The 26,999-nt window shown below is 40.4% G+C and overlaps 1 protein-coding gene across 1 annotated transcript in view; it reads left to right on the top strand.

Annotated features, from left to right (window-relative positions):
• The window catches only part of MRAS (muscle RAS oncogene homolog), a 68,691-nt gene that overhangs the window by 30,658 nt on the left and 11,034 nt on the right, over positions 1-26,999 (top strand). The window contains exons 2-4 of the mRNA XM_060774182.2: positions 11,203-11,413; positions 20,103-20,256; positions 21,821-21,920. Coding sequence (XP_060630165.1) covers positions 11,221-11,413; positions 20,103-20,256; positions 21,821-21,920 — 447 coding nt within the window. The 5' untranslated portion in view covers positions 11,203-11,220. The remainder of the gene's footprint in view (positions 1-11,202; positions 11,414-20,102; positions 20,257-21,820; positions 21,921-26,999) is intronic.

Genomic DNA, 26,999 nt, shown 5'->3' with positions numbered 1-26,999 from the left:
TAAATATTTAATTTAGACAGTGAATAGTTGAGGTACAAGCACACTTGTATGTGGTGTTTGCCATCATGTCAGCTTTGACTTATAGCAACTGTATGAATGAAATATCTCAGTCAAAGGTAAATAAGACATCACTCTGGATTTCCCAGTGCTTTTTGGAAGTTTGGTTTAGAGCAGCCCAAGCTGATGAACTCATAAGGCCATTAATGAATATATACTCAAGAGCCATGTGTTCTCAGAGGAAACTTGCCAATTTCCAGGGATTGTACTGAAAGGAAAGAAAGGGTATATATATATTTTTGAAAAATCCAAACCATTTCCTCCTTGTTTGGATTAGTTTTCTTTCTATTATATCTCCACAGGCAGGCAGAAATCCTTATGTGTATCTAATTTCTTTCTACCACATACCTAATTCACATTCATTGTTTCCATGATTACATGAGGAAAGCATTTCTTGCTTCAGCAGTAAAAATAATTTTTTTTGAAAGACTAAAGAACAAAGTAGGCACTTAAAGAGTCTCCATAGACATAAACAATAAGTAATGGAATAAGAGGGATTTTTTTAAAAAAAAATAGAGCAAGATTCAGCTAGGTAGTTATTTCAACGAGAGGTGAAAACTTCTTGCCCCTATTATTAAGGGATACAGGATTGAAGGAATTACATAAAAGAAGCAGTGTGATGTAGTCGCCAGAAACATCAGGTAAAGGTAAAGGTTTTCCCCTGACATGAAGTAAGTTTTGTCCAACTCTGGGGATTGGTGCTCATCTCCATTTATAAGCCAAACAGCTAGCGTTGTCCATAGACACCCCCAAGGTCATGTGGCTGGCATGACTGCATGGAGCGCCGTTACCTTCCCGATGGAGCGGTACCTATTGATCTACTTAGATTTGCATGTTTTCAAACTGCTAGGTTTGCAGAAGCTTGGACTGACAGTGGGAGCTCACACCACTCTCCGGATTTAAACCTGCGATCTTATGGATTTTGATATGACTTGTGGCTAAGTCATGGGTCATTCTGCAGAAAGGGAATAGCACCAGTGACACCTCAGGTCCTGCCATTTCCTTGCCGATGCATTCAAAAAGGCCAGAAGTGTAGCTGTGTTGGTGCTTCTTTTAAGGTCTGCCAGGATGGACTAAGCTCTTATCTTTCACCACCATACTCATGGAAGGGACAGTTCTTTTTTTAATAGGAGTTCTGGTACAGTACTCATTTTGGCATATGAATACGTTGGCCCAGTTTTTCGGATTGATTTTTTGACATCCCGAATGCTTTGGAGGAGAATTGTAATGTGAATATGCTGAAAAAAACAGAAACAATTATGGGATAATCAGCTCTTTCAGTATTTTTCCACTGAGAGATAGAAATCCCCAAGATGGAAAACTAATATACTACTTAGACTCGATAGCTGTGCATGTTGCTATGAGTTGGCTAGCCTTTCCCCTGGTTCTTTGCACCAGATTATGTCATTCAGGCAAACAGTAGCAGAGGTAGAAACCTCCCTGGTGCATTAAATTGCAACCAGCGCTTTCTGTATCAAAGGAGACAACCTATAGAAACCCATTGTTCTTTGGTTTTGGGGGGGGGGAGGGGTTTACAGTGGACTATATTGCTCAGGAATCTATTCCTAAAACAGTGTTCCAACTTAAATCTCTATTTTCAATCTCTTTGTTAACAATGTAAAGAATGTTGTGCCCTAAAGGACATTTGATAACTTATCTATATATATAAATTTGTTAGGGGCATCCAACGAGGAAACAAAACTCAAAACCCCCCCAACGAAACTGTACCAAAATTGCCATGCCCATAACACAACCCACAAGGTACAAACATATCTACTCAAAATGAAAAACAACACAACAACACACTCACAAAACGGCAAAACAACAAAACTCAAAAAACTCCAACAAAACTTAACCAAAATTGCCATGCCCATAACACAACCCACAAGGTACAAACATATCTACTCAAAATGAAAAACAACACAACAACACACTCACAAAACGGCAAAACAACAAAACTCAAAAAAAACCCAACGAAACTTAACCAAAATTGCCATGCCCATAACACAACCCACAAGGTACAAACATATCTACTCAAAATGAAAAACAACACAACAACACACTCACAAAACGGCAAAACAACAAAACTCAAAAAACCCCAACGAAACTTAACCAAAATTGCCATGCCCATAACACAACCCACAAGGTACAAACATATCTACTCAAAATGAAAAACAACACAACAACACACTCACAAAACGGCAAAACAACAAAACTAAAAAAAAAACAACGAAACTTAACCAAAATTGCCATGCCCATAACACAACCCACAAGGTACAAACATATCTACTCAAAACGAAAAATAACACAACAACACACTCACAAAACGGCAAATCAACAAAACTCACAAACCCCCCAACGAAACTTAACCAAAATTCCCATGCCCATAACACAACCCATAAGGTACAAACATATCTACTCAAAATGAAAAACAACACAACAACACACTCACAAAACGGCAAAACAACTGAGCATGCGCTTTGGTGCCCAGCCGCAAGTTCCCTGGCGCGCGCACACAGTTCCCTCTGCGGAAGCCATGCCCACTCCAAGCCCCGCCGCGCCGCTTCCCGCACACACACACACCCCCGCCGCACGCACACACACAACCCCACGCTCCTTCACTCCCCCCACCGCACACACACACACAACCCCACGCTCCATCACTCCCCCACCGCCACACACACACGCGCAACCCCTCCCCCCCGCTGCCGCACACACACACGCAACCCCACGCTCCATCACTCCCCCCGCTGCCGCACACACACACACAACCTCACGCTCCATCACTCGCCTGCCCCAATCTTACCTCCTTTTACTTCACGCCACCTCCAAACCCCACCGCACCCCTTCCCGCCCTGTCAAAATCCAGGAAAGACAGGAAGGAAGCAAAGAAGGAAGAAAGAGAAAGGGAGGTAAAGAAAAAGGGGGAAGGAAGGAAAGTTAGAGAAAGAAGGAAGAAGAAAAGGAAAGAAAAGGAAAGATGGAAGGAAAGAAAAGAGAGACAGCAGAAGAGAAAGAAAAAGGGGGAAGGAAGGAAAGAGGTGGAGAAGGAAGAAATGAGAGACAGAGGGAGGGAAAGAAAAAGGGGGAAGGAAGGAAGGAGAGAAGGAAAGAAAAAAAGGAATGAAAGAAGGAAAGAGGGAGTGAAGGAAGGGGGAAGATGTAGAGAAAGAGGGAGGGAAGGAAAGAAGGAAAGAGAGAAGGAAGAAAAGAGACCAGAAGAGAAAGAAAAAGGGGGAAGGAAGGAAGGAGAGAAGAAAAAAGGGAATGAAGGAAGGAAAGAGGGAGTGAAGAAAGGGGGAAGATGTAGAAAAAGAGGGAGGGAAGGAAAGAAGGAAAGAGAGAAGGAAGGAAAGAGGCCAAAAGAGAAAAAAAAAAGGGGGAAGGAAGGAGATAGAGAAGGAAGAGGAGAAGGAAAGATGGGAGGGAAGGAAGGAAGGAGGGAAAGAAGGAGAGAAAGAGGGAAGGTTGGTCACAGCAATGCGTGGCGGGTAAAGGTTGTTATTTCTATGATTATTATGATGCTATTATTCCTCTGAGACCCTTTTAGGGGGAATGGGAGAGGTGTCAGGTCCCAGAGGCAATGCTTGCATTATTGTTATTGTTATGATGGTGGTGAAATAAAAGGAAATAAAAAGTGAAAGAAGGAAGCAAACAGGGAGGGAAGAAAGGCAAAGGAAGAAAGGGGGAGGGAATGAAGGAAAGAGAGAAGGATGAAACCAAGTAGTGAAAGAAGGAAAGAAAGAAAGAGGTAGAGAAGGAAGAAAGGAGAGAAAGGGGGAAGGAATAGGTAGGGACCTCTCTTTCATAATAGTCCAGATATCTACCTCAACTTTGATAAGTTTTACTATAGGCCACAGCAACGCGTGGCAGGGCACAGCTAGTCATTTGATAAGTTATTCCCTTTCCATGGGACAATAGCATTCCTCATGACTTCCTCCGGCTGGCCTGGAAAGCCTACTGACAGTCTTAGCCTTGCTAATTAACCTATGAATATGAGTGGGAACAGGGCATCTTACTCTTTGCTCAATGCTTTCATCTGCCTGTTGTTATGGAAAGTTTGCAGCCCAGCAACACTCTGCTCTTGCCTACCAAAGTATAATACAGTGACGTAGGTTTTATTTGCTGAAATATAATTCTGTGTTTCCTGAAATAACTGTTCAAGCATTTCCAAAGAAGCCAATGTTTTTTGCTATCTTGTTGTTCAGTTCACATGCTGTATTTCATATTACTCGTATACACACATGCATCAGATTCTTTTAGAAGGGATGCAGAATAGCTCTGGTATGTAGTTCTGGCTCCCTCACAAGAGGTTAATTCCCTCCTTCCCAATGAGGAATCATAAAATGAGGCTAATAATTGCATCATATCAGTAGGTTCAAAAGAGTTAAACACTCTGACAATGTGCACAGGATCAGTTAGAGAAGTGTTTTTGTTTCAGATACCCAGCTTTCTTTGGGGAATTTAGAAATGGTCAACAAACATGGGTGCACCCAGCTTAAGATTCTGATCTGGAATAGCAGAATGGGCAACCAGTGTCTCTCATACAAGCCCCACCTCTTTTTGTGGTCCCTGAAGGTCCTCCCATGTATCAATCATTTTGTTGAAACGTGGAAAATAATGCTCCAGAAAATGAGAGTTTCTTTTAAACTAAGATACATGGTTTCCATGCTCTTCATTCTGCTAAAAGAATAACAAGAATAGAAAGAATAGCTATATGAATACTATTTTCTATGTAGGTAGCGTTGTTTCCTGAGCAGAAAATTCTATCATTATGCACAAAAAAGTGAATTTTGTGCAGATGCCCTAGATTGCAATGAGACCATGAAAGCTGCCATTTCTGAAGATCTTTTTGCAGTGGAAAGAGAATGGTTTAAATTACTCAGTGCTTGCTTCAAGGATGAAATTGGTGTTTTTATGGAGAGTAGGTAATGGGTTTACGAATACGTGATTTTAACTTTGTATTGTATGATTTTATTCTGTTGTAAGCTGCCGTGTGTCCGCTTGTGGAGAAAGGCGAAGTAAAAATATAATAAATAAATAAATAAATAAGAACGACACTCCTACTAGTCACTTGCGGGCCCAGAACCCACAAAACTGGCCCCTTCTTCCCTGCACTCCCTCCATATCAATCAGTCCATTGTGTTCCCTGTGGAAGACTAAGAGGATCTATGGCTATTAGTCATGAGAGCTATGTATTGCTTGAATAGAAGAGGAAATGAACACCAGTTACTAAGGGAACCTTAGACCCATCTCAAACTAGGTTCCTGCAGGAGCAAACCTTGCTAGCACGTCCCTGACGTCATGAGACTCCGCCTCTCGCCCCGCCCCTTTCTCCGCCTCTTTCTCTTTGCCAGTGTGGTTTTTCCTTTGCTAGGGCAGCATTGCCAGCGTACTCTCTCAGTTGGCAGAAGAGAAAATGCGGGCAATGCTGCCCTAGCAAAGGAAAAACCACACTGGCAAAGAGAAAGGGGCGGAGAAAGGGGCGGGGAGAGAGGCGCAGGCTCATGACGTCAGGGACGTACTAGCAAGGTTTGCTCCCGCAGGAACCTAGTTTGCGGCAGCTCTTAGAGACAAGGTGCTTTCTGTAGTGTTCCATAGCCAACTGACTGAGCACAGAGCAAGTCAACTGGCTATGCCTTTAATCCAATTCAGCATGGATCTTCTCATTCCTTTGCTTTGAAACCATTATGCTTTGCAATATATTGTGAGGTGGGCAATGTGTAGGCTCTTATTATTGATTGGACTATGGTTCCCATTAGCCCCAGCAATTAAGGCCAGTGGTGAGAGTTGGTGAGCTATTTGGAGTGACAAGCCTCCCCTCATCCAGTGCATGATGGGACATCACTGTTCTTGCTCTAAAACAGTGGTTCTCAACCTGGGGTCCCCAGATGGTTTTGGCCTACAACTCCCAAAAATCCCAGCCAGTTTATCAGCTGCTAGAATTTCTGGGAGTTAAAGGCCAAAACATCTGGGGACCCCAGGTTGAGAACCACTGTTCTAGAAGGAAGCCCTGGAACAAGAGATAAACTACAGCTGATTCAGGGGCTCACCTTCTGCCCCAGGACCTAAGTGGGGGCACATTATATTGGAATACGTCCTCCCAAGAAAACCCTGAGCTGGCTAAAAGATGTTATTTTTTCTATATTTGAGAAGTGAATGGATTTTTGTATTAAAGAGTACCAGAGATGAATTGCTACTTGTAAAGATTTCCATGAGAGACAATTTACTCTCTTTCCAACAAGGGTTGGTGGTGCAGAAAAATGACAGCTGGGGAAATGAGAGCCACAAAAATAGCCTGAGGACACATTTTACCCGCTTTTGCTCTAGAAAGTGCCCAAAGGTTACTTTCAGATTTAGATGCCACAGGCAGGGAAGACTAGCCACGAAAGGCAACCTTGCATGCATATTTGCTCTCAAACACCCACACATTACTAATCTGCCTGGTGCTTTCTTCCTGCCCCAAGTTCTCAAACATGCTTTGTGTTCAGGCTTGGGCAAATGAGGGAAGACTGAGAAAATGCTTCCTCATTTTGACCCTACTAAAGGGAGAAAGAAGCAAAAATTGGAGAGTGGACTCTCCTGAAAAAGCAAAAGTCTCATCTCAGGGTGTTTAAGAAATGGTTATTTTACTGGTATGAAAGTCCAACACATTTCAACCAGTGTACACACTGAAAGCCTTCTTGAGGAATCTCCTTAGAATCCAACTTGAGAAATTTCTGGACCATTTACTGAGCAATTAAAAAAACACAATCTTTTGAGCTTTAGTAAAGAGCAAACATTATTAATTTGGTCTGTTCACTCCCATAATGGGTACGTCTCGATTGTCTGCCTTGGCCATTTCTCCAGCCCTATCCACTCCCAGCCTCAGTACTGCAACCAGTTCCTTATTTGAAGGAGTTAATCCAGGGCATGTGAAACTCTTCCTTGAAATAAAGAGCACATGTCAAGACTGCATTATTCCAGCTACATTACATCAAAGGCTCTGGGGTTTGTTGGTTTATTTGTTTACTTGCTTGTTTGATTGCTTGTTTTTTGCATTTCCTTATAGTTTTCTTGCTTAGTTCTTCAGTGAGTCACTAGATTGTTTAACAAAGCTATCTGTATCATTAAACTGTAGTGTCACCCTTGTCATAGAAGGTTGCCAGTGGTCGCTTTTTATCCTCACCTACTCTATAATTGAGCCAAGACAAGGATCATTTCAGTATATCAGCCCCCAAGAAGAGACTTTATTTATTTATTATTTATTTACAGTATTTGCATTCCACCCTTCTCACCTTGCAGGGGACTCAGGGCAGATTACAATGTACATATACATGGCAAACATTCAATGCCACAGACACACAACATATATAGACAGACACACAGAAGTTATTTAACTTTCCAGCTTTCATGAGGGTATTCTGGTCACCAGGGGAGCTGTTGCTTCACCGTCCATTTGTGACACTGATAGAGTACTTCCTCATTCTTTTTTTTTGCTTGCTTGCTGGAGATTTTATGACGTTGTAAATTAGTTAAATTAGCCTCCCCGCATAAGCGGTACCTAAATTTCCTACTTGACAGATGCAACTGTCTTTCGGGCTGCAAAGGTTGACAGCAAGCTACACAATGGTCAGATGCTCACTCCGACCCAGGCTGGCTTCGAACTCATGACCTTTCGGTCAGTAGTGATCTTAATGTAGCTGACTCACAGCCAGCTGCGCAACGGTCCTGGTGCAGACATGTGCATGTAGCCTTACCATTGATATTGTGAGAATACTATATGTGTTTCATCCCACCCCTGTTTTAGACTACAACTTCCAAATGCCCCATATGGGGTGGCTAGTGTTCATGAGTTAATACATGATCAGAACAAAACATATGAAGGCCTTCACAGTGACGAAAACTGCCATCGTATGTCATCTCAGATTTAATCCTGAACACATTTCATCACTTCCAAATAAATATAATTCTTGCTTAGTTCAAAGTAAACTATTAATTTCCCTATTAACATCCAGTGTCCCCCTCACAGCACTCAGCTATATCACTTTGATACCTTTTTCACAGCTGTAGCTCCATCCTGTAAAATTCTGGCATTTACAATTTCATGGAGTACAGTACTTAGATTTCTCCAACAGGGAGTTTTAGTGCCTCATCAACTGCAGATCCCAGGATTCCATAGGATACAGGCCAGACTGTTAAAGGGCTTTTTTTTTGCTTTTTTTTTTGGTCGTGTCAGGAGCAATCGCTCCTGTTGTGAGAGAATTGGCCGTCTGCAAGGACGTTGCCCAGGGGATGCCTGGATGATTTTTGATGTTTTATCATCCTTGTGGGAGGCTTCTCTCATGTCCCCGCATGAGGAGCTGGAGCTAATAGAGGGAGCTCATCCGCCTCTCCCCGGATTCGAACCTGCAGCCTGTCGGTCTTCAGTCCTGCCGGCACAGTGCTTTAACCCACTGCGCCACCGGGGGCTCCTTGTTAAAGGGCTATCATACTGCTATCAGAATTAAACCCCATAGCTTGTCCCATCCATATCTCCCACCAAATAAACTACTCCCTTTTCCTATCTCACCCAATATCCCGTTTTTATCCTTGCGTCTGGCTCAGCCCACTTTGTTCAACTCTTTGTTTTTAACTTATTATCTTATCTCACACTTATCTCAGTGTTTTATCACTGTGTTATTTTTCTTTTATTATTTGTATTTCATTTGAGTTATTGCCTGCTGTATGTATTTTATTTTGTTTATTGTATTGCTGGGCTTGGCCTCATGTTAGCCGCCCCGAGTCCCTGAGGGGAGATGGTGGTAGGGTATGTATGTATGTATGTATAAATAAATAAATAAACAAACAAACAAACAAAATAGCTGTTTGGTGTGAAAGAGACAAGGCTTATGGCCACAGGTGAAAGAAATGGAGGCTGGCCCAGGCGCCAATAGCTGTTGTTTAATAGAAAAAACAGTGTGTATAGGAGAATTCTCACAGAAGCACCAACATAACCCCAGCAGCTGTTTTGTGAGTTGTGTGTGTGTTTCCTGAGAGTTTCATAACAAGATTAAGCAATTTCAACGTCACACACACATTGCCATGGATACTGTAAATTATTGTCATGTGCGGCTTCTCAGTTAAGGAGACTTTCTGGATGTAGACACCTTCTCTTCCAGATACCTTTTTCTCCCTTTGGCAAAACAAGACATTTTGGTGCTGAGCTCCATAATCCTTTTTTAAAATGCCTGGCTTCCTTGCTAACTAGAACCAGAGTAGGAAAACAAAATTTGCACATTTGACTTCTTCCTATCTCCATTGCCAGGCTTGACTCAGGTTTGACTTGCAGAGAGAACCAGACTGTTCCAGTCTTTGAACAGACTTTGAAATTGTAGCAGGAGTGCTACAACTGTGTCTGGCTGGCTAATATACTGAGGCCCAATTCAGAAAAGACAGAGGTAGCTTTAGTCCAAGGCAGGGCAATGTTTGCTTTTCTGGATAATGTTGAATTCCACTTCCTATTAATCCTAGTCAGTTGGACTAATGATTTGGCAACATCTGGAAATTCCAAAGTTTCCTACCCCCATGTCAGTGGTCAGTGAGTGGCCATTGGTGCCCAGTTAAGTGCCATTCAGGGTACTTTGGAGACACAAAGGACTGACTGATCATAATTTGAACGTTCTCACCGAACTTGCTCTATCAGTATTGGCAGCCTTACTGGTATAGAACTACTTTTCTTAATAGTTCAGGCTAGAGGATTAGCTATGGTCTTAAATGAACACCCTTACACCAGTGATTTCAATGAGATTACTGCAATGTGAGGTATCAGAGGCTATTGTTGGAAGTGGTCCATAAATATTGATTAGACGAGATGAGAGGGCCTTCTCTATGGTGGCCCCTTGGCTCTGGAACTCACTTCTCAGAGATATTAGGCAAGCCCCCACACTGGCAATCTTCAGGAGGAATCTGAAAACCTGGTTATTCCAACGTGCCTTCAGTGATTGAACGTAAGATAGTCCCTGACCAAACACTTTGCACAAAATGACCTCAGTAGCACTTTATCTTATGGTTTGTGCAATTAAATCCTTCCTCATCCCCAGATCCTCCTCCCGATGTTTGACATTGTCCTATCTCCCAGTGTTTTAAAATTTTATCGTTAATTTGGCCCTGCCCAGCAAAACCTTTTATGTTTTAATGTCTGATTTTATATTGTTGTGTTGCTTATTACATTGCTTTCCATTTCATGTATTTTATTTTCTGGTTTTATTATGTTCTTGTGTTATTTTGTTGTGTATTGTACTGATGGGCGTGGCCTCATGTAAGCTGCACCGAGTCCCTTTGGGGGAGATGGAGCAGGGTATAAATAAAGTATTATTATTATTATTATTATTATTTGTAGTAGTAGTAGTAGTAGTAGTCAAAAAGATGGTGCAAGATTGCTAATTGGGACTAGATGGGACAAACATGTTCCTCTAGCACTTTATTATATTCACTGGATTCCAAAGACCACTCTAGTCATCATTTAGTTTTAGAATTAGTAACTAATAGCCCCAAGGGTCTCAAAAGGCCTTATGTTGTGTATGGAGTAAAAATGAAGGTACACATCTTGGAAGACGTCCCAGGGTGTGTGGCTAGCCTTGCAAATAAGTTCCCTTTAAATACTACATTGCCTCCTTTCCCTCATTGTTATTATGTAACTTCAAGTCATTTCCAACATATGTTAATATTGTATATCTTTAAGTCATTTCCAATTTATATCAGTCCTAAGACAAAAGTATCATAAGATTTCTTCACAGGATGTTTGCATTTGCCTTCTTCTGAGGCTTAGAGGATGTGACTTGCTCAGTGTCATGTAGTGGATTTCCATGGCTAAGCAGAGATTCGAATCTTGGTCTCCAGTATCATGGTCTGATGGCCAAGCCACTATACTGTGCTGGCCTTCTATACCGGAGTAGTGTATAAAAGAAATGATCAAGCTAATCGAACCAAAATAAAATACATGACTGCAATTTAAAGAAGCAAATTTGAAAACACATTCTGGAATAATTAGAATGGGAACCTCGTGGATTATTGTTTAAAATATCCTATTGCTATGCTGTTTTTCTGTTTCTTTGACTTTATATCAATATAGCATCTATTGTAGCCAATGTACAATCTGATAAGACTAATCTCTTTCCTTCCTAGGTCTGAATTGTTGGCACCATGGCTACAAGTGCTGTTCCAAGTGAAAACCTTCCTACCTATAAACTGGTGGTGGTTGGAGATGGGGGCGTGGGAAAGAGTGCCCTCACCATTCAGTTCTTTCAGAAGATATTTGTGCCAGACTATGACCCAACCATTGAAGATTCATACCTGAAGCATACAGAAATAGATGGGCAATGGGCAATTCTGGATGGTGAGTTCTATGTTGTTGTGTTCCTTCAACTTATGGTGACTCTAGGGCAAGGGTTCTCAAACTTTTAAAGCCATAGAGCCCTTTTTGAAGGAAAAGTTTATCATGGAGCCCCAAGAAACTTTTGGATACAGAAGCTGTGTTGAATTTTAAAATTTGACAGATAGGCCAAGACAGTAGCAGATGGATGGAGAATGTTTGTGGGAACTAATTTAAATAAACATGAACAAATTTCTATGCACACTGCACATATCTTATGTATAGTACAAAAAGAAAGAAAGAAAAATCAATACAATGCTTAAAATGAAGAATTTAACTAGCATAAACTTAACAGTATTTCAGTGGAAGACCCAGGGTTATCCAGTCCAACCCTCTTCTGTCATGCAGGAAAAGCATTCCCAACAGATGTCCCAACAGATGTCCATCCAGCCCTTTAAATAGTAATAGTAATAAGTAAAGGTTTCCCCTGATGTTAAGTCTAGTCATGTCCAACTTTGGAGGGTGGTGCTTATCTCCATTTCTAGGCTGAAGAGCCAGCATTGTCCATAGACACCTCCAAAGTCATGACTACATGGAGAAACCCAAAGGACACCCAGTCCTACTTCATTCTGCTATGCAGGAAAAGCGCAGTGAAAAGCACCCCCAACAGATAACACTCCAGCCCTTGAAATACTAATAATACTAATACTAATAATAATAATAATAATAATAATAATAATAATAGAAACCCCAGAAGCTATCCCCATAGGCTGTGCCATTAGAACAGACTCTATTAAAAATGGTGTAGAGTGGTAGCAGAGATGGCAGCAAATCTGCAAATAATCAAATTGGGCTGACTGTATAACTGAGAACTGAAAGATCAGAACAGCAGAAAGCAAGTTGGCAGTACAGAAAATGGGGAAGGCAGAAGCTGAAAGTCTGCTGGGAAAAGAGTCTAATGGCAGTTCCACACTGAAAAGCAAAGAACATCTTGTGAGCTGGAGGCAACAGACCTTAACAGGCTGTGGTTCTTTGGGGAGACAAAACTCAAACTATTGTGCTCGTTACCAGGAAAGGCTGTTATCAAGGGAATTTTCAAGTTTAACATCAGTAAAGCAGAGAGATTGATTGTTTAAAGTCATCCAATGAGCTTCGTAGAGAGCAGGGATCTGAGCCCAAGTCCTTAGTCTGTGTTCAAGCAACTCACGTCTGTTTTCACAAATCCATGAAAAAGAAAAAGGAATAAAAATAAGTTTGAAGCCATCCCTGAAATTAATTCCACATTGGGGTCATGTTCTGAGGGTGCAGGAGTGGTATAAGCTTTTTAAAATGGACATTTAGAAAGCACTCCATTGACTCTGAAAAGAAATCCAACTAACATTTTTGTTGTGGTCTTTATAGGAGATTATTATCACAAGGCATATTCATTCCTTAAACTGTAAATTATTATTCAAGGAAGGCTTTATGTTCGCCGCTTTCTCTCCACGCCATTATTTTCATAAGTCCTCTCCTTGGGTCAGCACAGCCAGTTGTTAATGAGCTAGATGTATTTATACACATGTCATGTTTATGCATACCCAGATCAAATCCAAGAATTAATCCTGCTGGACTGGTTTGCTTCAATCTAGCTTTGCACAGTTTCAATTAGATAACTCAATTTAATTCTAATTTTCAAGAAACATTGCTTTCTGTTTGCATCCTTCAGTCTGATGCAAACAGAAAGAGGCTTTAAAATCATCATGGAGTAGCATTTCTCAACGTAGGGGTCATGAGGGGGTTTCTGATGGTCTTAGGAACTCCTTTGGCAGAGAAGGTTGAAGATCTCTCCGCCTGTCCTTCTCTTCCTTTTTGGAAACAGATGGCGAATCCTTCCACCAAAAGCCCTCCTCTACTGTGATTGACCTGACTCTTAGCTGGCCTCTCAGCCAAGGAGAGGGCTGTTTTTGAGATTCCAAGCGCGGAGAGCAGGCGTGCTTGAAGCACGGCAGTGTGATGCACATGTGCAGACAAGGAAGATCGTGCGAGGCTGGAGGGAGGCTCATGCCAGCAAGTTCTTCAAGGCATGGGGTCTCTGTGTGGGAAGTTTGGCCCAATTCTATTGTTGGTGGGGTTCAGAATGCTCTTTGATTGTAGGTGAACTATAAATCCCAGAAGCTACAACTTCCAAATGTCAAGGTCTATTTTCCCCAAACGTCACCAGTGTTCACATTTGGGCATATTGAGCATTCGTGCCAAGTTTGGTCCTGATCTATAATTGTTTGAGTCCACAGTGCTCTCTGGATGCAGGTGAACTGCAACTCCCAAACGCAAGGTCAAGGCCTACCAAACCCTTCCAATATTTTCTGTTGGTCATGTGAGTTCTGCATGCCAAGTTTGGTTCACTTCCATTGTTGGTGGAGTTCAGAATGCTCTTTGATTGTAGGTTAACTATCAATCCCAGGAACTACAACTCCCAAATGACAAAATCAATTCCCCACAACCCCACCAGTATTCAAATTTGGGCAAATTGGATATTTGTGCCAAATTTTGTCCAGTGAATGAAAATGCATCCTGCATATTAGATATCGACATTAAGATGCATAGCAGTAGCAAAATTACAGTTATGAAGTTGAAAGGAAAATAATGTTATGGTTGGGGGGTGACCACAACATAAAGAAAGGTATTAAGGGTTCGCAGCCTTAGGAAAGTTGAGAAACACTGTCATAGAGGATATGGAGAAGTTTTAGCTAAGCCAAAAGTTATGGAGAATTCTTAGGCTACTTGCTCATATGAGGTAGGAACAAACAAAAACTGACATTGTATTGAGGGAGAAGAGGCATTTTGTACAATTTTAGAGGTCTAGCAAGTTAAACTCTAGGTATCTTATACTATTGCATTATCCATCAAGCATCTTCACAACCCTATGATTTTGTGACCAAAATTCTAAGTCTCCTTAAGTAGGAACAAATTCCATAGGAATAAATCAGACTACATTCTAGGTAAATCTGTTTAGAGTCAGCTATTATGTCTTGAGACCATAATAATGGGGTATGCGTAGAATTTAATTCAGTCTTCGGCATTTCTGATAGTGTACTAGACAGAAGCAAAGGACTCAGCTGCATATATCTGTCTTTGCTCAGAAGTGAATTCCACTTTGGCAAGAGTTTAGTCCCAAACACAAGTGTACATAAGGTTGAAGCTTAAATTCTTCCCATAAGCTCTGTCAGCATTTCTTGCAGTGTTTTGCTTGGCCCACCTCAATATGTACTCAAGCCTCACAGTGAAACTGTAATGTCTTGGTTGTTCGTGTCTGCACAAATAGGAAAAAACAGCTTGGGAATCAACTGACCAAAAGTTGAAGGGCCAAAGTTCATTCTGAAATCCTCCAGTCTTGCAGGGTTGTTGTCACTGAGTAGCTTGCTTTTATTTTCCTTGATATTTTTTAAAGTCAACTTCCTCAGTCAAGAGTTTGCCTGTATTCTGTAGTTCTTTTAGAAAAGGAAAATTTGCACTTTCTGATTTATTATAAGCACAGCTTTGTCGTGGTACCCACCCCCATAAGAAAGGGGGAGGAAATGTTCCTTCACAGAAAAAGGCCAGAGTCAGACTGGATAGAGACATTTCTTTGCCTGAGGCAGGAAATCAAGAAAGTACCCCCTCCTTTCATTAATTAACATGGAGCACAGTATACCCAGAAGTTTTACACTCCAGGCCTCATTAAAATGATCTACACGCTGCTCTTTGTAGACCTCGTTCCTTTCTGTGAGCTCTTTCAAGAAAATGATCCTATTGGTTTTGCCCATTGGGATGGGAACATCTTCAGAGTTCCCCAAATACTTTGCTTTGTATCATAAAGGCTCCCTTGCAGGGATTTAATTCTTTCTCAAACCCATAAATGAGAGTGGTAATCTTGCATCCCAATGTGTATGTTTATATTTGATACTATTTTCTTTCATTCTCGCAAAGAGAAGACTTTTTTCCTATAAAGAAATAAGGTTCAATCTTGTCCGTTTCACTCCCGGTAAATTCTCCAAGGGCACATCTAGCTGTTAGAGTGGTCCAGCATTTCTGTGTTTTCAAATAATATGCTATGTCCACGTTGGTTCATCAGGCGCTCTACTATGGCTGGCTTCTCTGATTGAAGCAGTCTGCAATGCTTTTTATGTTCCTTGATTTGTGTTTGTGTGTTGCGTTTGGTGGTCCCTATGTAGACTTGTCCACAGCTACATGATATACAATCAACAACTACCATGTCAGATGACACAGAGAAGCCATAGAAATCCACAAACATGTGGGCAATTTCAACAGAAAGGAGGAAACCATGAAAATGAACAAAATCTGGCCACCAATATTTTAAAAGTCTCTAAAATTAGAACAGTAAAGAAAGAACATCACCCAAAAACAGGGGAATTCCAGACAAGAAACAATCAGGGCCTGCTAATCATCTCCCGACAAAGAATTCCCCCAGGCAGGAAGCAGACAAGCCTTGAAGCTGCAAAACTTTTCAATGCTAATCAATGTAATCAGTTGCAGCATTCATGGTTGCTTCCAACAGCAAGAGTTCTTTCTCCCGCCCGGGACATTATTCCACAGATATACTGTATAAACCTCACTTGCCTTGTTTCCAACAGACCTCACAACCTCTGTGCATGTCTGTCATAGATGTGGGTGAAACATCAGGAGAGAATGCTTCTGGGACATGGCCATACGGCCCTGAAAACTCACAGCAACCCAGTGATTCCGGCCATGAAAGCTTTATACAACACATTAAATATGTTTTGTTTGTTATTTTTCTATCATTGTTTGATTTATCCTAGCATAGAGAAACTTACTTTTTGGACACACCTGGTGCCGTCTTTGGTGGAGATGATTAAAGCCTTTCTAAAACTACAGCTCTCCTGATTCTATAGCACTGAGCCTGGAAAACTCACATGCTTACACAATTTACACTCCACAACATTCTTTCATTTCTCAAAATATTCCCAAAGTTTCTCCAGGCACTTCTGAAAACATGGTAAAAAAACATGTTTTATGCCTTGCAGATTCGCCACAAATTGGTTTGGTAGTTTAGAATAAAATGTCATTGCAGAAAAATCTTCTCTCAAACAAGATTCTAAAAAAAAATAAATAAGAATTGACCTTTATAGTTACGCAAGCAAGCAATACAATAAATCAAACAATAAAGCTTGAAGAACAGGTTTCCAAATTGTTCCTATTCAGACATTTTTATGTACAATAGTTCACTCAGACTCTGTGTGGGAGCCAGAAGACATCTGTTGTTATACATCACTGCCATTATCCCTCTCTGGGTTCTAAATGGAGGTGGAAGGAATGGGCCTCAATGTTACCTGTCACATCATCCTGAAGTTCTTATATGGTGTTTACCATCTATAGTTGCCATCTGTAGGCCTAATTCATGTGACAATTTAAGGACATAGATTCATGGGAATTGTTAATTTTTATTTTCTGAAACATGGCAATTCAGTATAGAGAGAAAAAATTAACTCACCAAAGTAAATATCAGCATGGATGGGCATCACCTTTTTTTAGTGGTGATGGGGAATATGCAGAGACTGGCCATGAATATACTACAATGAGAAAAAAAGGCACCATGTGTATATTCTCAGCTTTTTAATAAAAAAAAAATCTAAAACAGATTCTTAGCCTTGCCAGGGAGAAAACCCAGCAAATCACTTCTGGTGTGAGAGAATCAGCCGTCTACAAAGACGTTGGCCAGGGGACTCTCAGATGTGTTGCAATCCTGCGGAGAGGCTTCTCTCATGTCCCCCAGAGACGACATCTGCCCTTGCACTTTGCTACTCTGCTGCTGAATATGGATGCCAAGTGTGGAACACATCTCACAATGTTAAAACAATGGATGTGGCTTTTAATGAGACATGCCACATTATCACAGGATGTCTACGCCCCACACCACTGAAGAAATTATTCTGTTTAGCCAGTATTGCACCACCTGACATCCACTAGGAAGTAGCAGCCAATAATGAAAGGCCCAAGGCAGTGACATTTCCGGCCCATCCCCTGTTCAGATATCAGCCAGCACGCCAATGCCTTAAATCAAGAATTAGTTTTCTAAGATCTACAGAGATACTTGCAGGAATACCTCAGCAAGCGAGAGTCCAAAAGTGGCAGGCTAAAACTCAGAACCTCAATCAGTGGCTGATACTGAATGAGAAACTCCCTCCTGGGCACACAAAGACTGGGCGACTTGGAAGGCACAGAACAGACTGTGCTCTGGCACCATGAGATGCAAAGCTAACTTTAAGAAATGGGGCAACAAAGTGGGGTCCACAACATGTGAATGTGGGGAAGAGCAAACCACAGACCACCTATTACAATGTAGCTTGAGCCCTGCCACCTGTACAATGGAGAACCTTCTTGTAGCAACCCCAGAGGTACTCCAAGTGGCCAACTACTGGTCAAAGGACATTTAATATATGCCAAGTTTTAAACTTTGTGCTTTTTATGCTGTACCCTCAATTTGCTTCTGATGTGATAAATAAATAGGGAGAAAACAGCTATAGCTCAAATTAGAGCAAATCCAGACATTTCAGATAACATGTAGCAACAGCCTTATGTATACACTCCAAGATCGCAAGAGTGGATTTTGTTTTCACTTGAAATTGCTTGTGAACTGTTAACATTTCGGAGACAAGGTAAGGTTTGGTTTTTTCTCCCTGGTGCATCAGCTTTCCAAGTTCACTGATGGTTTGACACAAGGTGCTTTCAAGCTATTCCCAATATTCATTCCGGCGCAGTCATTGTTCTGTGAGAAGACTGTGCCACGTGTTAGCCCTGGAGACTTAAATCTGCTTGCAAGGTCTGCTAGTAAGGCAAGGACACAACATAAAGGAATGCAGTGACAATATCAACCTTTTTTTCTTCCCTCGCTTTGCTTTGCTTAATGGCTTTAGAACAGTCACATTGGAATGGCCTTGAAATGGTTTCCCCCCTCAATCTGATTCTGAAGAGTTACAGAAAGGCCTTTGCTTTCTTGGCTGTCAAGGGACACATGTTCTCAACACATACTCCCTAAAGTGCAGCCTCATAATCAGACTCATACAGTGCTTTAATGGATGGCACTGTATTTGCCTTTCCTGCCAGCCATTTCTGCAAGAAGAACAAATCTTATGTTTCAGCGGGGGGAAAGCCAAAGCATATAAATGTACAGAATCAGTCATTATAATAGGAGACATTTATTTTGCTAGAGGTACTCTGCAAATGCGCACTGTAGTGTCAATATAAGAATGGGTCTTTTTAAAAGTTCTTCTCTAAACCAGTGTTTCCAGTTTTGCTTGGCCTCTGGGTAGCATCAAGCCCACCATCATTTGTCTTCGGTGGCATCTGGGCACTGTCTCTCTGCCAGGACCTGTGCTACCATTAGGCAGAGTGCATTGGCCACCTCAGGCAGCAGATGTAGAGGGGCAATCTAGATTAGTCTTTTTGGCTGTATCGTTGAAACTTGTTTGCTGTTCTTATCTGCTGAGGATCAGAGCTGTTGTCTTCCATACAACCTGCCCTTGGCCCCCAAGTATGTCTGCTGTCTCAGGTGTGCTGATTTGAGTTTTGATTTATGTATGTAAGGTTTATGTATGTAAGGTCGCAGGTTCAAATCCAGGAAGAGCACAGATGAGCTCCTTCTATCAGCTCCAGCTCCCCATGGGGGGACATGTGAGAAGCCCCCCACAAGAATGATAAAACATAAAATACCCAGGCATCCCCTGGGCAACATCCTTGTAGACAGCCAATTCTCTCAGACCAGAAGCAGCTTGCAGTTTCACAAGTCGCTCCTGACATAACAAAAAAAAAGGCATTGAATTTTGCCATATTTATTTGTGTGAACTGCTTTGAGTCCCCCCAGGGGTGAGCAAAGCAGTATATGAATACTGTAAATACATAAACATGGTAGTTGTAGTTTTATAACATCTTTAGCCTTCTCTGCCAAAGAGACCGGTGCCTAACCAAAGTTCAACTTCCAGGAGTCCATAAAATAGAGCCATGGCAGTTAAAATGGTGTTAAACTGCATTCGTTCTGCAATGTAGATGCACCCCAAGTCTTTACTTGAGTATACAGCTTGCTAATCCTTTATTACAGGTGTTCTTTTTTAATAGCCGGACACACCTTTCTTTCCAGATGCAGAAGTATTGCCTTTCCAGTGAGCTCTGATACACTGTCACTCAGTGTTTTAAAAGCTGTCACTAAGTGTTTGGAAAGAGAGGGAAAGCTCAATATTGGCTTTAGAGGGGAATATGTTTCTATAAACCAAAAAGGGAGAAAAAGTGTTATCATAATCAAGGAAAATATTACAGACCTAAAGCCTGAGCTAATTTCGCTCTGTTTGAGTCACACTCACTCATTATTTGGATAACACCTAAGCAGCTGAAAGCCTTTACCTCTATGCTTTTAACCAAAGCATAGGAGGGGTTGATCAGCACCTCATCTGCCCTGTCCCCAGTAGTTACACACCATGTGATACAGACCTGCCATGGACATACAGTTACATATATTCATGTTTTCCTTTTCACATGTCCAGCTCAACAGGGCAAACAACGTTTTTCCTCCCTCCATGTGCTTAGCATACAAAATGGGGACTTTTGTGAGACAGGGCTTGCTTTCAAATATAACACTTTGGATGGAGAGGATTTGTTTGATATAAGGTGATATTTGAGGCAAGATAACCACAATATTTTTGTTTATTTCCCCCTTTCTTGTTAGTCCTGGATACTGCAGGCCAAGAAGAATTCAGTGCAATGCGAGAGCAGTACATGAGGACAGGGGATGGGTTCCTTATAGTCTTTTCAGTCACAGATAAAGCCAGCTTTGATCATGTCGACAGATTTCATCAACTCATTCTCCGAGTCAAGGACAGGTGGGTGCCTTGGAACAATGGAAGCTTTGGATAAAAATGTATAGTGTTCAGCAATCAATTCTTTCTTCAGATCTGGCCAGGAGATATTTTACTTATATGACACTTAAGGGGCAAGTTGCTGATTTTAGTCCCTGAGCAGATCTGATTATTTTTGGTAGATGTGCCATCCCTTCAGAGAGCTTCTGTTTGGTCTGAATTACCACTTTATTTACCCACATTTGACAAAATATGTCCTCTATATGCTGGAGGACTTAGTAATGTATCTTGCCTAAGCATTTCCTAGGGCTTTGATGTTACTCTGTGGCAGTTTCTCAAACTCTGCTCCTCCAAGTGTTTTAGACTTCAACTCCCACAATTCCCAACAGCTGTTTTTTTTTAATGTCAGAAGCAACTTGAGAAACTGTAAGTCACATCTGTTGTGAGAGAATTGGCCATCTGCAAAGACATTGCCCAGAGGACGCCCAGATATTTGATGTTTTACCATCCTGTGGGAGGCTTCTCTCATGTCCCTGCATGAGAAGCTGGAGCAGACAGATGGGAGCTCACCCCGTTCCCCAGATTCAAACCACTGACCTTTTGATCAGCAGTCCTGATGACACAAGGGTTTAACCCATTGCGCCACCGCTAGCTGGGATTTCTGGGAACCCAAGTCCAGAACACCTGGAGGAGCAGAGTTTGAGAAACACTGCTCTGTAGTATGCTTCCCCCAGAAGTTAGTTGTTTGTTTTCAGTAAGGTTTATTATTGCCCACAGTTTTACACTTGCCTGTGAAGTCCTAGAATGTATCCTAATGGACATGGAGGTCATAGTATACTGTACATTTAATAAATAGCACTATGTACCATATTTTTTGTTTCTTGGTTATAAATGTAATTTTCTAATTGGTTCTATCATAAAAACATGAAAACTGCAAAAACGTTGCTTTTGTGGGGCATCCTGCAGCACATTTTGTTAAAGTTTTTCAATTAATATCTTGTAGAGTCTCAAACAATTCAACATAGCTTGTGGCAGCCACAAAAATGAAGTTTCTGGAGTATAACAACTACTTTCAAAGTAATTACCACACAATTAAACAGGAAATAACACTTTAAAACCAGAAACAGGTTGTTGTTTTTTTTCAAATGTTGTTCCAAGTGTTGTAGATACCATCCATTGTTCAAAGTAATGAATGTCTGTAACAGATTTGAAGTGCTGGGATTCAACCATGGGATTTCCAGTATGTGGAACACTTTCCATTTGTGGCATGACTCCAAACTGATTCAAGGACATTTTGTTTCTTCTTAAATGATCCAGACTTTCAATAATGCTTATGGTAGATCTGATGATATAATGTGGGTGTTAATCATGTCCTAAGTATTATACTGTAAGGCATATCACCTCACATTGGACAGAGATTGGTGTTCGAGAGTGAGACTTAAAACCACAATCTTCTACAGGAATGAGAATTAGTTTCTTTGCTCAAATGAGAGGTTTTTCTAATGGAAGAAAACAGAGTAGAATTAACATGGCACTTAGGAAACTGAGGAGTTTGTACTGATTCTGTCCTATCCTTCTTACCTTTCAGAGAGTCTTTTCCGATGATTTTGGTGTCCAACAAAGTTGATCTAATGCATTTGCGAAAAGTCACTCGGGAGCAAGGAAAAGAAATGGCAGCAAAACACAATGTATGTTCATTTGGTGGGTTCTCAGAGAATTATGTGTTGCGACATTTCTTTTGCCACTGTCATCTCCAGTGGCCAAGGTCCCTGGTCCAGCCAGTCTCTGCTGTTTCCCTTCAAGATGTTCATTGGCAGCAGGGCTGATAGAACTTTTAATGTGGATCAACTACCAAACAGGAAGATGATGCTCACTCAAAACTAATTGTTATGATCTTAGTAAGGGGGTTAATCAATAGTGGAATTTATGATTGACATAAATTTGGGGTACATTATGATATCATACTGCAACAGGACTAAAGAAACGTGTCCCTTGAGATGCTATGGCATAGGATGGTGAATTCTGAAGGATTGTGGGAGTTCTAAACCAACTATATTTAAAGGACTACTTGTCTCTCAACCATAGACTTCTGAGAAGGGATTGAATGAGGCCCTCATTCTCCCAGTGGCAGAATGGAATGAATGAGAAAGTCTGGTTTTTTTTTAATCTGTATCACTTGTTTTAAGCATCTTTCTTGCCCATAATTCTGTTCTGTTTTATCATTTAATCTGTGATTTGTTAAAAAAAAACCACAGATTGCTCTCAAAATAAGTGTGTAATATGTATTTGAATATATTTAAACTGGCACAAACTACTCTGTGGTATTCAAAGACATTGATCCAAGAGCTAAAGATGAGGTCAGTTGACACAGAAACCTAAAAAGATCAGATTCCTTTAGCATTACTGTGTGAAGTAATATAGTCAGGAGACAAAGCTGAAGTTTAGTTCTACTAAGATAGCATCTTCATTTAACACTTCCTCCTTTAGGGTTAGCTTTACAGAGCTGCAAACACTCTCTCCATTAATATGATGGAGACAGATTTGGATATATTAGGCACCAGAAAACATATCTAGGGTGTAAAGAAGATTCTGTCAAAACAGACTAATGATAGCAGAGAATCTGATGGACCAATCTGGACACAGCATATTATTTGAGAACACAGAAATGCTGGACCGCTCTAACAACTACCAAGTCAGACTACACAGAGAACACATTGAAATCCACAAGAATGTGGACAATTTGGCATAGGATGGTGAATTCTGAAGGATTGTGGGAGTTCTAGACCAACTATATTTAAAGGACTACTTGTCTCTCAACCATAGACTTCTGAGAAGGGATTGAATGAGGCCCTCATTCTCCCAGTGGCAGAATGGAATGAATGAGAAAGTCTGGGTTTTTTTTAATCTGTATCACTTGTTTTAAGAATCAGAATTGGAAAGAATTTGGAAAAGGGGGGATAAAAGGTTAATCTCTAGATTATATAAATACATACTAAGTTATAACGTGGAGGACAACAGAGTCAAGACAGTAATGATATCCTGGGCCAAGGACCTAGGCAGACCAATAGAATTGGACAAATGGGAATACCTATGGAATAAAGAATTTAAATTTACTTTATCGGGTTCAATCAGGGAGAATCAATACAAAATGTTTTACAGATGTTATATCACTCCAGCTACATTGGCTAAAATAGACAAATCACAACAAGGTATTTGCTGGAGGTGCAGGAAACAGAAAGGGACATTTCTCCACATGTGGTGGACCTGTGTGATCATACAGGAATTTTGGGATAAGGTAATTAAGGAGACAAATAAAATGTTACATAACAAGATTAAAAAAAGCCCAGGACTGTGTCTGCTAGGTCTACAGAGAGAAAATAATAATCAAAAGGACCAAGAAATATATCAATATAGCTTTGCAGCGGCAAGATTGACCATAGCCAAAGATTGGAAAGGGGAAAAAGGTCTAACCAAAAAGGATTGGAGGGAAAGAATGCGAGAGTATATGCTAATGGCCAGACTAACTTATAACAGGAGGAATAAGAGTAATGAGGACTTTCTAGAAAAATGGAAGTTGGCCTTAGCATATCTGAATAGAGAGTCAGTAACATAGAGGTGCTCCATTAGGAATTTAGGTTTACCATGAATAAGGATAGATAAATAGGCTTAAAGGCTTCATAGTGTTTCGGTGCGGGAAGTCATGGTGAAGGGTGCACGGGTGTGGGGATGAGGGTTTAGTTCGTTCAGGATAGGGATTTTGGGTTGAGTGTAAGGTCTGGGGTATGTGTGTAAAATGCCATGTGCTGATTTCCTGTATGTTATGAAAAAAATTAATATTAAGCTCTGACTGAAAGCAGTGGAAAACAGCCAGAAATAGCAAGTTTATGTGTATTAAGATATGTAAATGATAATAATTTGTACATAACGTCAAAATTAACTGATTGATTGAATAAGGTAGATAGGCATGTACACGTCAAAAATATTGGTACCTGATTATATCTGATTTGCCATGGTTTGCTTTTCTGTTATGTACCATAATCAAAATAAACAGTTTTAACAAAAAAAAATGAAAAAAAAAAAGAATGTGGACAATTTCAGCAGAAAGGAAGAAACATAAAAATGAACAAAATCTGGCTACCAGTATAAAAAAAAAACCTCTAAAATCAGGACAGTAGCGCTAGACGCGGAGAAAGCGTTTGACAATGTAAATTGGAAGTTCTTTAAAATTATAATGAAATAAATGGATCTGGGATTTTATTTTCAAAATGCGATTGAGGCCATATATGAGGAGCAAAAAGCAAAAATTCTGGTGAATGGGAAAGAATCAGAGAGTATTGAAATAAGGAAGGGAACAAGACAGGGCTGCCCCCTATCGCCTTTAATCTTTATATTGACATTAGAAATATTGCTAAATAAGATAAGAGAAGAAAAAAGCTTAGTCGGTGCAAAGGTGCAAGGTCAGGAATATAAAATTCGCGCATACGCGGATGATGTAATATGCGTAATCGAGGACCCAAAGAATAACTTAGGAGAATGGATAAGAATAATTAAAGAATTCGGCAAGGTATCAGGATTTAAAATTAATATGGAGAAAACAAAAGCAGTAACCAAAAACATCGGAAAAAAGGAACAAGAGGAAATAAAAAAGGAATGGAACATACAAATAGTGAACAAGTTGAAGTATCTGGGGATAATATTGACATCAAGAAACCTACACCTGCTACAGAACAACTATATAGATAAGTGGAAGGAGATAAGGAAGGACCTGGAAAAGTGGAAGAACTATAACCTCTCGCTACTCGGTAGGATAGCTACAGTGAAAATGGCAGTATTGCCAAAGTTGATTTTTTTATTTCAGAACTTGCCAATAATACAAAACAAAAAAGCCCTAAAGGATTGGAATAAAGACATTAGGAAATTTATTTGGAAAAATAAGAAACCGAGAATTAGCTATGACAATTTGACGGAAAAAAAAGGAAAAAGGAGGGATGGCGGCACCAGATCTGGAGCTATACCTGGAAGCGAATGCATTAATTTGGGCTAAAGATTGGGCGAAATTGGAAAAAAAGAAATTATTAATCTTGGAAGGATCGGACCTGCGAGAAGGCTGGCACACGTACGTTTGGTATAAAGGGGAAAAAAATGAAAAACATTTTGGCAACCATTTCGTAAGATCAACAGTTCTGAACATATGGGAAAAATATAAAGATAGACTATACAACAAAACACCGATGTGGGTATCCCCTCTAGAGGCGGGACAAAGAAGATGCACAGGATGGCATGAATGGTTAAAGTATAAAGACTTACTAAAAATGGAAAGAGGGGAGATGACGTTAAAATCACAAGAAGAATTAAACACAGTGGAACAGAAAGTATCATGGTTAGAATACTGGACGATAAAGGAAAAGTATAAGAAGGATAAAATGATAGGTTTTAATCTGGACAAAAATTTCTGGGATAATATAATGGAGTCAAAAAGAAAATTAATAACGAAGATTTACAAAAAGCTGCTAGAATGGAAAATAGAAGCAAAGGGAGAAAAAAATTACAAAAAAAGATGGAATGAAAATATTGGAAGAAATATTAAGCAAGAGGAATGGGAAACAGTCTGGAGAGAAAAACTAAGATATTGTTACGCCACCGACATGAAAGAAAATTGGCTTAAGACGGCGCATCGATGGTACATAACACCGAAAAAATTAGGGACGAGCAATAGTAGTATCAGCACAAGGTGCTGGAAATGTGAAGAAAAGGAAGGCTCGTATTTTCATACATGGTGGACCTGTAAAAAGGCCAAAAAATATTGGAGAGAAGTTCAAAAAGAATTACAAGAAATGTTACAAATTAAAATACCATGGAAGCTAGAGTTATTTCTCCTAGGGATTCACGATTTGAAAATAGAAAAGAATATTGATAAGATCTTGTTTATGATAACAACAGCAGCAAGGATAACTTATGCTAGAAGATGGAAGCAGGAAGATACACCAGACGAAAATGAGAGACTGACAAAAATCTTGGAAGTAATAAATATGGACCGGCTCACCTTTCTAATAACGAGAAGTAAAGGAATAAAAATGAAGGAGACAAACTGGGAAAAAGTGATGGGTTATTTCAAGCAAAGGAACAAAAAAATCCTGATATAACTGAAGAAGAGCTGGAGGGAAGGAAGAGGAGGAGAAAGAAGATGAGGAGAGAAGAAGGGGAAGAAGAAGAGGAGGAGGTATGGATGAACGACAGAGAAGACCCTAAGAAAACCTCGAGAAGTCGAAAGCAAGAACTTATCTTTTTCTTTTCTTTTTTCTTTTCTTTTCTTTTCTTTCTTTCTTATTATTGTCTTATTCAGGGCTTTTGGGCTACACTTCCTCTCTTTTCTATCTCTTGCTACCTCTCTATCTATCTTGTCTTCTAGTCTATTATCTTTTGGTCACTATATCATTTCACATTTCGGGGAACTGACACACAAGATTATTTTAAATAAAATCAGGACAGTAAATAAAGAGCAACACTCAAAAAACAGGGGAATTCCAGACAAGAACCAATCAGGGCCAGCTAACACTTCCCAGCAAAGGATTCCCAAGCAGCAGGCAGCCAGGCTTTGGAGCTGCAAGGCCATTAAATGCTAATCAAGATGGCCAAGTCAACATTCACACTTGCCTCAAGCAGCCAAAAGTTCTTTCTCCCACCCTGGACATTATTCAACAGATATATAAACCCCACTTGCCTAGTTTCCAACAGAACTCACATCCTCTGAGGATGCCTGCCATAGA

This window comes from Anolis sagrei, chromosome 1, assembly GCF_037176765.1.
Source record: "Anolis sagrei isolate rAnoSag1 chromosome 1, rAnoSag1.mat, whole genome shotgun sequence".
In the NCBI taxonomy this organism is placed as follows: Eukaryota; Metazoa; Chordata; class Lepidosauria; order Squamata; family Dactyloidae; genus Anolis; species Anolis sagrei.
The sequence above is the reverse complement of the archived record's forward strand: the minus strand, read 5'-3'. Positions and strand labels throughout refer to the sequence as shown.